Genomic DNA, 13,862 nt, shown 5'->3' with positions numbered 1-13,862 from the left:
GTTATAATCCTGCCTGTTTATTACAGACCATCCTCTCAGAGAGGAGAAAAATTCTGCATCTATTCCATCCTATGTCCTAGGAAATGTTTCTGAGAAGATTAAAGAGAGAAAGTTATGTATTCACCAATAAGTTTCACAATTTAAATCAAGTACTTCAACTTTTCAATGCACTTCAAAGGTGCATTGTTCCTATCACTGGACAGCTGGAGGTGTTATGTGTTTTTAACAAGGTATTTGCTCTTGCTGTTTCAACTTTAATTGGTAAATCAAGGTGTATTGTGGAAATCCACAAGTGAGGCAGACTTTTCCAAAGAATTCTTAGAAATTATACACACATAGTGAGAATTGCAGCAAGGAGGTGATAAAATCATGAGGCGTTCTGTAATGGATGATTTAACTTCAGGAAGCGGGGCAACAATGGAAGTTAATCAACATAAAACAATTCCAAAATAGAATTTTCCTTATCAGACCTTACTGAAAAAGAACAAACTTTAAAAAGCTATGAAACAGATCTGAAACACAACTGAGAGACAACTGCTGTATTTGGATCAAATAAAGAAGTCCACCAAATACACATACCTGTAACTGATTACAGAATTTGATTAATCTGTTACTGACATTTGAGAGATTCATTTTGCTTTGATGAATTGATGGTGTTGGCTTTGGTGCTTTGGTATTTTTTGGAAGAGTTTGAGAGTGCATTTTTGTTGTTGCTTTAGAGCCCTACCAGGGATCAAAGCTTCCATTACAAGCAGGACCAGAACAAAAGATTGTGAAAGAACTCTGGAGTCTTATCAGCAAGAGAGCAAATGTCTAGGATGCACTGCACAGGATGCAGCACGTGTGGAAGCTTGCTGTTTCTATTCAAAGCAAACTACAGATGCATTAACTGGGCGAGCTGTTGTTAAGAGCATTCAAGAAACACATGCATTATGCATTCTTACCTATTTCTATTTTTTCCAGTGCTTCAAGGCTTAGCCTTTGGTACTGATTCACCTTGTCAATTTCATCATCGTAACTAGAAAAAGAATCAGAGTTTAAAACTTACTAATTTGAAACAAAGCTAGTAAAAGTAAACTACACAAAGTAAGAGAAGCTGGTAACTTACTAGGCCACGTAGTAGGCAGAATTAGAAAGCAACAGCAGAACATCCACATCTTTATGAGTGGCATCAATGAGACTGAAGGAGGAGAAAAGTTAAAGTTTAGCCTGCAGAAGATCTGACCATTGTTTATCTATTATACTTTAGCATACTCTGAACTTGATAAGGAGACTTAACGAAATTAGAATTTATTTATGCTCACTGTCATCATGAAGAGCCACCTAGGATTTCCTACTACTCATCTATTACACCAGAATTTAACATGATCCAATGAATTTGAAGTCAAGTTATTGCTTTGTAGAGGAAGAATAAGGAAATACAGATCAAACAGCCCCTTCTGGAACTAAGGGGAGTTAAAAGTCCTGTCTACCACATTCTCCACATATAGCCAGATGATTTTTCAAAAAACTCAAGCACCCACCATTTTTATGGCATCTGAGATAAAACACAAGGTTTCTAAGACCTTTACTCTTACAACTACTCAACTGTAGTTCACAGCTGAACATCTGCACTTGTTTAACATACCAGTTATCAAAGTTATATAACTTGTCAGAAGCAATTAACAGAAGATGTGATAGCAGCTGGTCAGTTATGATTGGTCAGTTCATTCAACAAACCTTGGGTCACAATCAATAAGTGCCCATCCTCCATGGAATTTTTCATCATCTGGTAAAAGCAGTTTCATGTAGCTCTGCAACAACTGACTAATCAATTCCTGATGGCTTCTCAGATTCTCTTTGTGCAGGGCTTCATGCTCTTTCTCTTTTGTAAATATGGAGTAGAGATCCTCTGTTACAGGGATACCCTGCATCAAGTCTAGATTTAAAAACACAAGATATCAATAAGAAGCTGCCAACAGTTCAGCAATATACAACAGTAGTCTGTGAATTGCTTTGTCAATTCCTCCAGTGGTTCTTAAAATAGTGAGCTGTAACCTTTTTTGCTGACAGAGGACAAAATTATACCTACAGAGTTCTCAATTCAGGCAACATTCTGTTCAGAAAGATTAATTAACCATTTTTCAAGTATCTACAGTTATGAAAGCTTTCCTACATAAATTTGAACCTTCCTTTGTTTAAGAGACGTCACAAGAGAATTAATGCTAAAATTAAGTTAGGAACAAATTCTATAGTGATTTATCCTACATATTGCATATGCTACATATTCCATGGAACTGAGTTGTGTTTAATGTCCAAATGCTTGTTTCCTTTGGTGTCCACTGCAAAGAAATGAATGTTATGTATGTATACACACACCAGGGGCACATAGAAAAAGCAGTCAAAGATAAAGCCAAGATGATTCTGAACAGACTTAAGCACAATAATCTAGTTTAAATGAAGTTTTATCCTTACCTATGACTGCTTGCCTATAAGCATCCCTGAAACGATTCAGGTAATATCTGTTTGCAGAATTTACTCCATCCTTCATTACTCCTGCCAGCTTTCTTTCACCAGTCCTTGTGAAGTCACCCTGTTACAAGAACATGCATGTCATGCACACACAGCTTAGAAGCAGCAGACTTAGCTCAAGAGCTTTGACATCCTGATACTCCAGATTGAACAAACAACAGCTCAGCAGTGATGTTCAAATAACTATTTCCATAGACAAGTTGAAAATAAATGTTCTTAGAAAAGCAAAGTATTTCTCATGGCATCATTTGACTCTTCAGAGAATCTCACACTTTTGACAGAAATATAATTCTGTGTATAATTGTAATGGAAAGCTAATCAGATAAACGGCACCTAATATTCAAGCCAGACGTTCAGTAGCTCAGTTTGGGATGCTCAAACATCTCAAAAAAATTGTCCTTTATCAAACAAACATTATTGAAACAAGGGAGTTTACTGAGAATGGTTTGCATTTTTTTTTTTGCCTCTGCTACTAAAGCAAGCTAACTTCAACATACTGAAAGAAAACAGTAGATATCCACACTGCCTCAGAAACAAATTTCTATGCCTTCTTATGCCTTCTGTGATCTAGAAGGTGAATAAGAAGCAGCCTTGGTAGTCATACTTCATTAGAGGATTCTGATTATTTTCAGAGAACTTGAGAACTGATATAGAGTAGTTCTAAAAATCCTGATAACTACTGTTATGAACATCAAGTATATTTCATCTTTAAGTTGAAAGAAATCTCACAATCAAAATGTTAACCCCAATAGTGGGTAGAGATATCCAGCAAGCAAAAGAACTAAAAATTTATGCCTGTAAATCAAGTTTTACCTAGTTAAAGCCAAATACTAGTAGTAAGACAAGAGTGTTGGGCATTTTTGATTGCAATAAAAAGACTAGTGTAACAAACAAATCGAAGTTTAGTAGAGAGATTTAAAAACAGATCAAAATGTAAAGCATTCCTCCTGCATAGATTTTCTCCAGTACCAGATAGCAGGAATTGTTCCAATGGAACACACAGGAAGTAGCTTCAATTCTACGTCTGTGGTTTTTGAAAGTCATCTAAAAGCTTAAGGAGTGGACAGGAATGGACTTCACACCTGATTCTTTTCTTGTTAGATCGTACTACAACTAATTAAGTAAACTTATGGAACAAAAACTAAGTTATTATCATCCTACTATCTACAATAGCCTGATATTAAGTCGCTCAGAGTACTTTTGAAGTACCTCAGCTGTGCTTAAAAGTACTCTAACTCTGCTTACTTAGAAGTAAAGCATATCGTAAATCTTAAACTCTTAGTTCACCTAAGAGCAATGCATCTAGACACGAAACTAACAGAATGAAGTTATCTAGAGCCAGCAGTTCGACAAGACACCTGGACACTCAAGCCTTCCTCAGCTTTAGTACAAAACATTCTTCTGTTAAAATGCCAGGAAGACAGAGTAGGTGGATAATTCTTCTTCCATAAAACAACAGCTTTCCATTGGAGGTAAAAACTACAATGTAGCACACTGCTCCATAACAAAACAGGTAACAGTTGACTCTTTACCTTCAAGGCTGCTGTGCCAGCGTACTGCCGGCTTATGGCATCCCCGTTGTTTGCCCATATTATCTGGTAGATCCTATTGCATTTCACCGGCAAAGGCTGCTCTGGAGGCATCACACCCAGTTTTTTGAGCTGGAATTTGACATACTTGTTAATATAAATCCTTCTTATGGAAAATATCAGGAGAACATGAGCTGTTATCCATGTTAAAGTTCTAAAAGGTTAAACAAGCTAATTACTTTTATTACAAAGGTACTCATAAAGTCAAAGGTTTGGAAATAAAGTGGAATCTCTTTCTAGTTGCAAGAAAAGAAGCATGCCATGAAGATTTTTCTTGTAGACACTAAAGCCAGTATAGTCATTCCATCTTCAGACTCACTCCTTCCCCAAAAGAAAACTTTAATGGCAACTTGGTATGTTGTGTTTATAATAAAGGCTTGCATGCTCTTCAGAGCACCCAGTACTTTCAGGTTTTCCCAGATAAGTCTCAGGTGTAACAACTGAAGTCTCTTTCTCCACTTATTAAATTGGTAAAGCTGTAGAGTTTCCCATTCTGAAATTAATATTATTATACATAACTGCAGGAGACACTGAATGTTAGACCTACTGCAGTGATACCTGGACAAACCTCAATTTGCAACTTAGAATTAAAAATGCTCAAGTATGTATGTTTGCAACATAGGTTGAAATTGATACAAGGCTATTCATTTACTTTGCAAACCCTATTAAGTTCCCAACTGACGTAAAGCTAATCCTACAGTTCCTAGAAGACACAAAGGAAAGATGCATGTAATTGTAAATATGCCACTTCATGTCAATCAACTCCCAGTGTCTTCTCAGTTATGAATTGATTCTGAAGTGCTTTGGCTATAATTTGGGAAGGACAGAGCACATCATAGCTAATATTACAATAATTACTAAAAAAGACCTCTCCAAGTTCCGTGCAATCACCTATTTAGAAAGATGGCTTTTGAATTTACATTGGTAATGGAAAGAGAAACCTGTTTATTATCTGCAAACAGCAACTGCCAGATAAAAGGCTTAGAGCCATTCAATCTTTGTATTTATGGAAGGCCCACCCTATTTTCTATCCCTTACTTAAGTACAGCCAGATTTGTTCATTTTAGAAGCTTCAGTGATTCCCCCAATCTATGTTACATTTACAAGTACTATTACATACTGGAGAGGGCAGATTATCAAACTGTCTGGGACACTAACTTTATGTTATGGCACATTTCAAACTGAAATGACTAAATCCAAACAAAAGAACGATCAAGATGTGGACAATCCCTTCCTCTCTGAAGAAAGAGAGTAGGCACCACTGTTTTAAAACGATTTTGAGTTATATTAGCAGCTTCATGGCTCTCCAAGCAGTTTGCAAAGACCCTTTCCAGCAGATGTTAATTTAGCTTTATCCAGTAACAAAAACTTCACTGAGCTGCAGGGGTTGGAAGGGACCTCAAGAGATCAAGTCCAACCCTGCTGCTAAAGCAAGTACCCTGGAATAGATCACACAAATAGGTGTGCTTCCCTGTGAATAATAGCAAAACTTTGAGGAACTCAATACTTTTAAAAAATGACATTAGTTATACATGCCTGCTGTTCCATGACCACTCTTGCAATAGCAGCCTGCACTACGTTGGTACGATCCAGACAGTCCATGCAGTTAACTCGAAAAATTCCCTCCTGTTTACAAATCACACCAGCTTGATCAACCCTGTCAAGATTAAAAAACAAAAAATTCAGTGAAAGCAGTGTAGTTTATCAGCCCCTACAGACACAGAAAATTTTACACATGGACTATAGTTTGATTTCACTCATCATCACACCGTGTGATGCTCAGTATTAATTATCATTTCTCACTTATTTGAGAAAACACTGTTTTCAACAGCAGAGCTATAGCTCTAGGTTTTATGGGTCAAGCAATGAGCATTTTGCATAAATGTAAGAAGCCTTAGAAATGTTAAATGCAGTAAACCTCAAGGAGAAAATAGAACCTGAGAATTTTTGCTGTCAGGTGTATAGAAAAGTAATGCTTCTGAACACTGAATACACAGTGATGCACAAATTTGGAACCACAAAACATATAGTTAGAACAAATTCAAGGTTCTGAATAGGCACTTGTCCACCTGAAACAACTTAATACAAGCCTGAAAACAGTTAAGTACCTACCAGCACCACTTCATGTCAAGAATAATGTCATGAATGGCATCAGTCAGTGTTTGAACATTTTCAAACTTCATTCCTCGGCTAAAATACAGAATTTCATACCAGTTAGTTTGAACTGAAGTAGTGATTTTCTTTGGCATTGCAAGTAACAGAAAACAAATGACATGAAGTATTTAGCTAAGGGAGAGATAGGCAATCTGACAAATGCTGATTCTATAAGGAAAAACAAGTATGCAGCTATTCAGGCACGAGTACCATTCGGTAATATTTATGGCAGAGTCAACAAAAAAGGATCTGAAGCTGGGATAGCCTGCCCTGCTTTTCCAGCCATCCTATAATAGTAACACCTGCAGACACACCCTCTGACAACCTCTGCCAAGAATTGTGTTTTCAGTACCCTATTCACTTGTGCCATGTGAACAACAGTACTCATCACTACAGTTCTTGGAAGAAAAGTAAGCAAACAGAAATGAAAACTCATTGCTAAGTGTCAGTTCAGGATGTTTACAGAGAAAAATGTGACCTTAAGGACTTTCAGTACTCTCCCCTTTCCCCATTTTCAGATAATATCTTGTAGTGACAGACTAGGTCAATAATGATTTTCCAGGCCAGATCCATCCCTTATATTAAGTTCGGAAGCAAAGAGTAAAGTGTTTTTAGATAATATATTTGTCCACAACTGCAGTCTGCTTGAGGGAAGCAGGGAAAATACGTGGTTATGCGACAGATCACATGTTTGGGCAGGCCACACAGCACTAGATCATGCCAATGTCAGAGCAGAGTCATGAAAACAGCAGCTATTTATACTGCATTAAAGTAAAATCTTGTGTATTTTGTTATAGAACATCATTAGAATTCTCTAAATATGTGATGGGTTCTTCTGGAAGAAAAATACCTTATAGCAATGAATTACATGCAGAATGCTCAACTGTTAGAAAAGCAGGTCAGCCACCAATTCACACTTACAGCATGTAAAGAAAACTTTGCTTGATAAAGCACAGCAACATTAAGTTTCACATAATAACAGTGCATATTTAACAAAGATCAGTGACAAAAATCTACAAAAAGCAATGCTTGTTAATCCCAACTTGAACTTCTTATATTGCTTTACAAAAGATATTCTCCCTATTCAAAAGGAAGTGCGTTGCACATGCAGAAGTCAGAAATAATAGCTTTTCTCCTCCCTTTTGTCCTTTGGTTAATAAAAAATGCAAAGCAATTAAGTATGTTTCTTACCAGTGCTCATGGAAGTCAAATGAAACATAGGTCAAATTTGCATTATTGTACAGAAGAACTTGTTTAAGGTAAGCATCTCCAATAATCTTCTCTCTGCCTGTCTGATCCACCAGATTAATAATGACCTGTTCAGAAATGTAGATTTAACACTTGCTACCCTTTGCAATGTGACTCATATAATGCAGTAAGTAGTACAAGAGTCAAAAAAAGATTTGTGATAAGCTATTGTCTTTGATAAGTTGTACTTGAGATCAAATAAGTTCTAGACATTAGCTGAACGTTAGCACAAGAGCTATAAAATGCTAAGGACAGGTATATAAAAGTAGGCTTAAACATCTTTGCAAGTTACCACACCTGTCAGGTAACTCTAAACTGAGATAAGATTCTATTTACGTAGCATCATTCCGGTAATCACAAGAAGCACGCAAAAAACTTTTTGTGAGCTATTTCACCACGTCACACCCACCTGCTTTTTGTAATTTTTCAGCTGTTCCTCAAAATGTGCACGAAAACAGGACACTGTTTCATTTTCACCTACAAAGCAGAGCAGTGTTAGACAAAAACAGTCTGTTCAGCAGTAAGTTCTCTTTGAAGAATTAATTCATACTCAAATCAATACTCAAAGATAGCCTTGCTTAAAACCAGCACAATACATTCTACAGAATTTCTTTTGCGGTCCATCATGAGTTCTATCAGCTCCAACATTGCTGTTCTACTACTACATTTTATTTGAAAAATCATTCTTCAAGTTTGCTTTCTTCTGCCTTTGAGTTAAGAGCAGGGTGGTGTGGAAGAAACTCTGATTTTGAATTATTCCACTTAAAAACTCACTCTTGTCCAGACGGGGCCGTGGGTTATATCTATATCCAACTTGGCTCCAGAAAACAGGCACAGAGCCTCTTGTTTGTACAAACGAAAGAGTATGATTATGAACATGAATCAGTTGCTCTGTCTCAACATAATTTGCCACATTTCCATTTTTATCAACACCTCTTCGCTTATATCGCATTCCTAGGAAGAACAAGAACAACGATCAGTTCACATTTTAAGTATTAAAATGGCTAAATCCTACATTACTGCTTTTTTTTTTTTCCTTCCCATCCCAACTCTAAAAATAAAAATAAAGGAACTTCAGTCAAAGCCAGTGATCAATGGCAAGAGTTTCTCTTGTAAGTTTCAAATTTAAGCGCTCTTTATCAAGATAGAAATTCTTCTCAAAACTAAGTATGTATCCCAAGGATACATTTGATGCACAATAGAGACTTCCGAAGCTTAGTTTCAGTAACTGCTCTCCTATAAGTAGAGATGGGTACATTTCTTTACCAGCTCTGTGCCGACTCCGTCGTGAAATAAGCACCACGAGGAACGTTGGATGAACATCATCTACACAAGTTGATTCCTGAGGTGGCGTTTCAGGACTGCTCTTCTCATCATCAGAAGATTCACTGTAGTTGACTACAAGTTCTTCAATCTGCACAAATCCTTGTATAATGGGCATAATCCAGAAGTCCACTTCAGTATTCTGAAGGTGACACAAAAAAAAAAACAAAAACAAAAACAAAAAAAAAAAAAAAAAAAAAAATCACATTCCTGTTGGTTCTATATTGTCATGTCCATTATTTCTCCCATTTCTCATTTATATACAGCTGCTTCACATCCCCTTCAATTTTTAAATAGCTTTTGTCATATCTTTGTCTTATTTCTGTAAAAGGTATCAGGATTTTTCCCTGTTAGTTGGAGGACTTTTAAACTAGGAACAAGATAAAGAAAGCAGCTTAAGATTTTTTTTCCCTCCTGTGGAAATGAAGCAAGATAGAACAAGGCTAAGTAGAAATTTATTAACAAATGAAGACAGATACAAGACATACAGTAAGGTGTCTGCTAGCATCTTTAAAAGAACCTATTACTTGGCCTAACCTCAAATGGACAAAGTAGTTACAGTTCACTATTTTATCCAGGAGACCGTATGCTGAAGAAAAAGAAATAAAGTATAGAATCATAGAATCCTAGAATCACAAGGTTGGAAAGGACCTACAAGATCATCCAACCATAAGTAGTTACTGTATGTCTCTATTCAATTCTGTTCATTAGTCCTTCTGTTCATTAGTTCCTGGTGTAGGGAACCTGCTTTGGCAGGGGGGTTGGACTCGATGATCTCAGGAGGTCCCTTCCAACCCCTACAGTTCTGTGATTCTGTGATTAGTCAGGAAACCTCATTAGCTTTATCTGCTCTGAAAAGAAGTTCAAAATAACTTGTTCCACACTACTGTTTATGCTTATCAGCTATTCTTTGCAAGGATAAAAGCAGTATTCTCCACTTCAGGAGATAAAAATCATTCCATCATTTAAATAAGAAAAGCTTTAGAATAGATCTGAAGTTTACATTCACACAACAGCACAAACTGGCATATCACAGCTTATTCTGCATTGTTTATTAAAATAAGCCACCTAAGGTGAGTTTATTTGTTAACTAGCACGGAACATGGGCTAACTGAAAGTTTGGCTGGAGGAAGAAGGGAGCATCACTTGCCTGGTAGGTCAGTTGCAGAAGGCCAGCCCCGATTGTGACCAATCTAAACATGTTTTTAAGTCAACTTCTATGTGGCCTTAAAATACACATTGTAACTGAAATTCTTTTTAGAAGTAGTACTTACAAAAAACAGCTTTTATTAGAAATAACTTACATCAGTGACGATAAGATCTTCGATCATGTGTTTGTTCCAAAAGAATCTGTCATCAACCTGTTTAAAACAGAGGCATTTTTTGCAACAGTATTCAGAAATACTCCTAGCAAAGACACCAACGTTATTGACCACAACTGCACATACAAGTTCAGCATTCACTGCTTTCGAATATAACAGCTCAATTCAGAGCATGCTGCTAGAAACTTTTACTTCATTCTCATGCATTGAATCCAGCAATAGGGCAAAGTCTTCAGTTACTGTAGACTGTACTACCTGAGGGTGTGATGAGTCAAGTTTTGACCAGCAATTTTTCCATTATGTGTGCAGTTCATGATGTAGAACACTTACTTTTCGCCAGAGTGGCAAGTCGGTTTTCTCACACGCACTCTGTCTCTGCACAGAATTTGTTAGATCATAGGTAAGGCTGTAGTAAAAAGAATCTGAATCCATGAACATTTTGAATAATTCCTCCAACAGTCTCTTCTCCAACCTCTCTTTCTCTTTGCTTTCTTTAATCTGAAAGGAAAGTAATGGCTTTATGTCTTATCAAAAGAAGATTCTGGCCACATTTGCAAAATATCATTTCTAAACTTGTGAAACATTTTCTCATTCTCTGTCCTAATCTTAATATTCTTTAGATTTTTCAAATCCAAACAACAGTGTCAGAAGTGTTGAGTTTATTGGGTCTTTTTTTTTCTTCAAGATGGTATGAGGTTCTCTGAGAAATGGTGTGCCAAAGTTTGTCTAGCTTTATGATAGTACATATACATGCAGAGCAACTTGCAGAAGTTTAGAAACCCACTAGAAACAAGTCTGGGTAAGATGACATTTCATTAGAAAACGCTCAGCAATTATATGGTTACAAAATATAAAAATAGAAGAGCAACAGTGAAGTAATAAAAATGAAATCAAGCTTAAGACAAGGTAGATATACATTTCAGTCCCACAGATTCTCTTTCCAGGTCTTACTACTACTTACTACTTGATTACCCATCCATCATAACCTCCGAGTTACCAAATAAACATTTTGGAAGGAAAATAAAATAAAATAAAAATAATCAGTAAAAAGCCTTACCTTCTTTTTATTTGGAGCAGATACATTTGACTTAATTTGTGTAAAAGTCTTCAGCAGAAACTTTGAGTCATCTGGGGACTGCGTAATCTTCTCTGGCTTGTTTATTCCAAAATGGTGCTTTTTACAAAGCTAAGTAATAATGATATTGAATTAAAATCAATATATACTCTGCATAAAATCCAATGAAATTTTAATTAAAGTCTACGAAGTCCACAGACTTGGGGAAGAAGCTCTGTAACATAGGAGGAATGTACAGATTTCCATCTACAGCATAATTCTCTTCCTCCTTTTTAAAAAGCTATTTTCCCCTGTGATTGTCTGCTTCCATTTTACATTAGCTGAGTATCTAGACCCACCTCAACTTATTACCAAACCCTTAAAGTGAATTAGTATTATTCAGTTGAATGCTTTTAACCATTCACTTTATGAAAAAAAAAAAAAAACACCAAAAACCAAACACAAAACTTACACAATGTTTAAAGCAAGGATTTCCCTTGAAGCCAACTCATGGAATTAATATCCCATAGCAAGATGGAAACAAGAACATCCATGAAAAAGTATATGCTCTTCTGATTCAGAAAAGAAAAAACATGTTCTCCTTGCAAAAGGCAAACACATGAAGTCCTATGGATATTCAAATGATCTGAGGAGCAGCTGAGTTGAAGGCACACTGGAGTGGGCAGTGCAGATCTGAATGTTTACACAGGTTTCTACATACAGAAACATCTAGTGGATGCATACAGTCAGTGTGCATCACTGTAAAGCAATGGGCTTTACTGAAAATCCTGCCACCTTCTTAAGAGGTGGTCAGAACATGTTTGGTTTTTTAAAACGAAAAAAAAAGGAAAGCCAGTTAATTGAAGATACTCATACCTCCAATTCCAGATCCTGAGGTTCTGTTTCAGAAAGTGGAATCACTGCAACCTTTGTTATTTTGTACACCTCGTGATCTCCTGGAAGTTTGCCAATCAATGCTTTCTGACGAATTAGAAGTAGCCACCAAGGTAAATCTGGAGAAAGATTAGTAAAGCCTTACTGTAAAGTTATTTACTTCAACTAATCCGTCAAATTTTTTCTCACAGTGTAAAATCCCCTGCCAGGAGTTAATTGATCAGTGAATGATGATTTGCTGCTGCCACGTTTTGCCACTGCACATTACAAGAACAAATCATCTCCTGAAAAGATTACTTATTCTCACAAAGAGGTAGCGTAGTTGCCATCAGTGAAGCAGAGAGAAATTTTCCACAGACATCCATCAAAGGCAAAATTACCTCTAGGATGACAGGCATCCCCAACATTCCAAGTGGCAGCACAACTTGAAGTGAACAGTTGGATCTCACCGGGCAACAAGCTATGCTTTTCCCTTCATAACTTCTCTTGCACAGAAAAACAGAAGACAGACTACTTCTCCCACCTGAGTTTAAGTGGAGAGGTCCTATGTAAGCATTAAAAGCTTGCTGCCATAGGCCGATATGCTTCCACAACTGACTGTTCACAGTATTATGCTTTGAAAAATATCTATATTCCATATGCTTTATCTATATTCTATATGCTTTATCTAGTCTATTTGCCTTGCACAGTAAATTCTATATCGAGTTTAAGCCTCTGAGTTCCTTAGGGAAAAAAAAAAAAAAAAAAAAAAAAAACCATGAAAAAGTGTTAAGTTATAGTAAATTCTCAATGTACTTTCAGCTTAGAATCAAAGCTTCAAAGTTAAAAGCATCTTTCCAATAACAGCAGTTCAATCTTTAATGTTTCTGCCCAAAGCAGATGATGTGTTTCAGCAACAGTTTGTTCATCTAAAAACCACGCGCTGTAACAACGCACTGTTTCAATTGCATATCACCATCTTTGGAATAATATCAGCCTGTAATACAAGGAGCACCATGCTTTTGTAAATTACAGTTTCCCAAAAGTACAAATGTGCTCTGACAACCAGGGAAGGAGGATATGAAGTCATGCACTGATTGTTCAGTTACACCAACTTCCAAGAGCATTTCTGCACTACTTCCTGAGCACAGAATCAAAACCATCACCTCTGGAGTCACAGAGGTGGTTCAGGTTGGCAGGGAACTCAGGATGTCATCCTGCTCTAACAGGGGAAGCTTTGAGGTTAGACCACATTTTTCCACACTGTCACATAATCACAGCACAAATGATGGTCAATGGATAAAAGATAAGGACATGAGAATGAGAGTGGACACCAGCAAAAAGGTTATCCGTACTGACAGCAGGTGTGAAAGAGCTGTTTAGTACACGTACAAGCAACATGACTGACAACTACTCTTGCCTTCAGCTTGACACCTCATAACCATGGGATAAGGTGAAAGTAATAAATGTAAGTTTATTATACTTTTATCTGTAAAGTAGCTCTAGGTTTTTTATATTGTTTTCTACTGGGCAGAACAATCAGGTTTCTGCAAATCCAGTTCAATCCAAGCTTAACACAGGGGTAGAAAACACAGCACCCAGACATTCTCAGTGAACGCTATGCTCTCATTTATTCCCCCTTATGGAGGTTTAACCACACAATTCAAACCTATGAAGAGATCAGCATGTCAACAAATAAAACAGATTTGTAAAGAAAGGATACCATCTAAATCTCAAGCAAAATAATCAGAATGACACCATTACAAAAAATTTAAAAAAAGGTATCTC

At 36.7% G+C, this 13,862-nt stretch overlaps 1 protein-coding gene across 1 annotated transcript in view; it reads right to left on the bottom strand.

The window, feature by feature from the left end:
- INPP5F (inositol polyphosphate-5-phosphatase F) overlaps nt 1–13,862 on the bottom strand; it is a gene marked incomplete at both ends in the record, with an annotated part of 36,443 nt that overhangs the window by 3,790 nt on the left and 18,791 nt on the right. The window contains 15 exons of the mRNA XM_079536452.1: nt 945–1,018; nt 1,109–1,180; nt 1,720–1,918; nt 2,455–2,572; nt 4,044–4,172; nt 5,637–5,757; nt 6,213–6,290; nt 7,446–7,570; nt 7,912–7,979; nt 8,277–8,456; nt 8,769–8,967; nt 10,130–10,186; nt 10,478–10,645; nt 11,205–11,333; nt 12,078–12,214. Of these exons, the coding sequence (XP_079392578.1) occupies nt 945–1,018; nt 1,109–1,180; nt 1,720–1,918; nt 2,455–2,572; nt 4,044–4,172; nt 5,637–5,757; nt 6,213–6,290; nt 7,446–7,570; nt 7,912–7,979; nt 8,277–8,456; nt 8,769–8,967; nt 10,130–10,186; nt 10,478–10,645; nt 11,205–11,333; nt 12,078–12,214 (1,854 nt within the window). The remainder of the gene's footprint in view (nt 1–944; nt 1,019–1,108; nt 1,181–1,719; nt 1,919–2,454; nt 2,573–4,043; nt 4,173–5,636; nt 5,758–6,212; nt 6,291–7,445; nt 7,571–7,911; nt 7,980–8,276; nt 8,457–8,768; nt 8,968–10,129; nt 10,187–10,477; nt 10,646–11,204; nt 11,334–12,077; nt 12,215–13,862) is intronic.

This window comes from Tetrao urogallus, assembly GCF_951394365.1.
Source record: "Tetrao urogallus genome assembly, chromosome: 5".
Classification (NCBI taxonomy): Eukaryota; Metazoa; Chordata; class Aves; order Galliformes; family Phasianidae; genus Tetrao; species Tetrao urogallus.
Note: the sequence above shows the minus strand (reverse complement) of the source record. Positions and strands in the feature narration are given on the sequence as shown.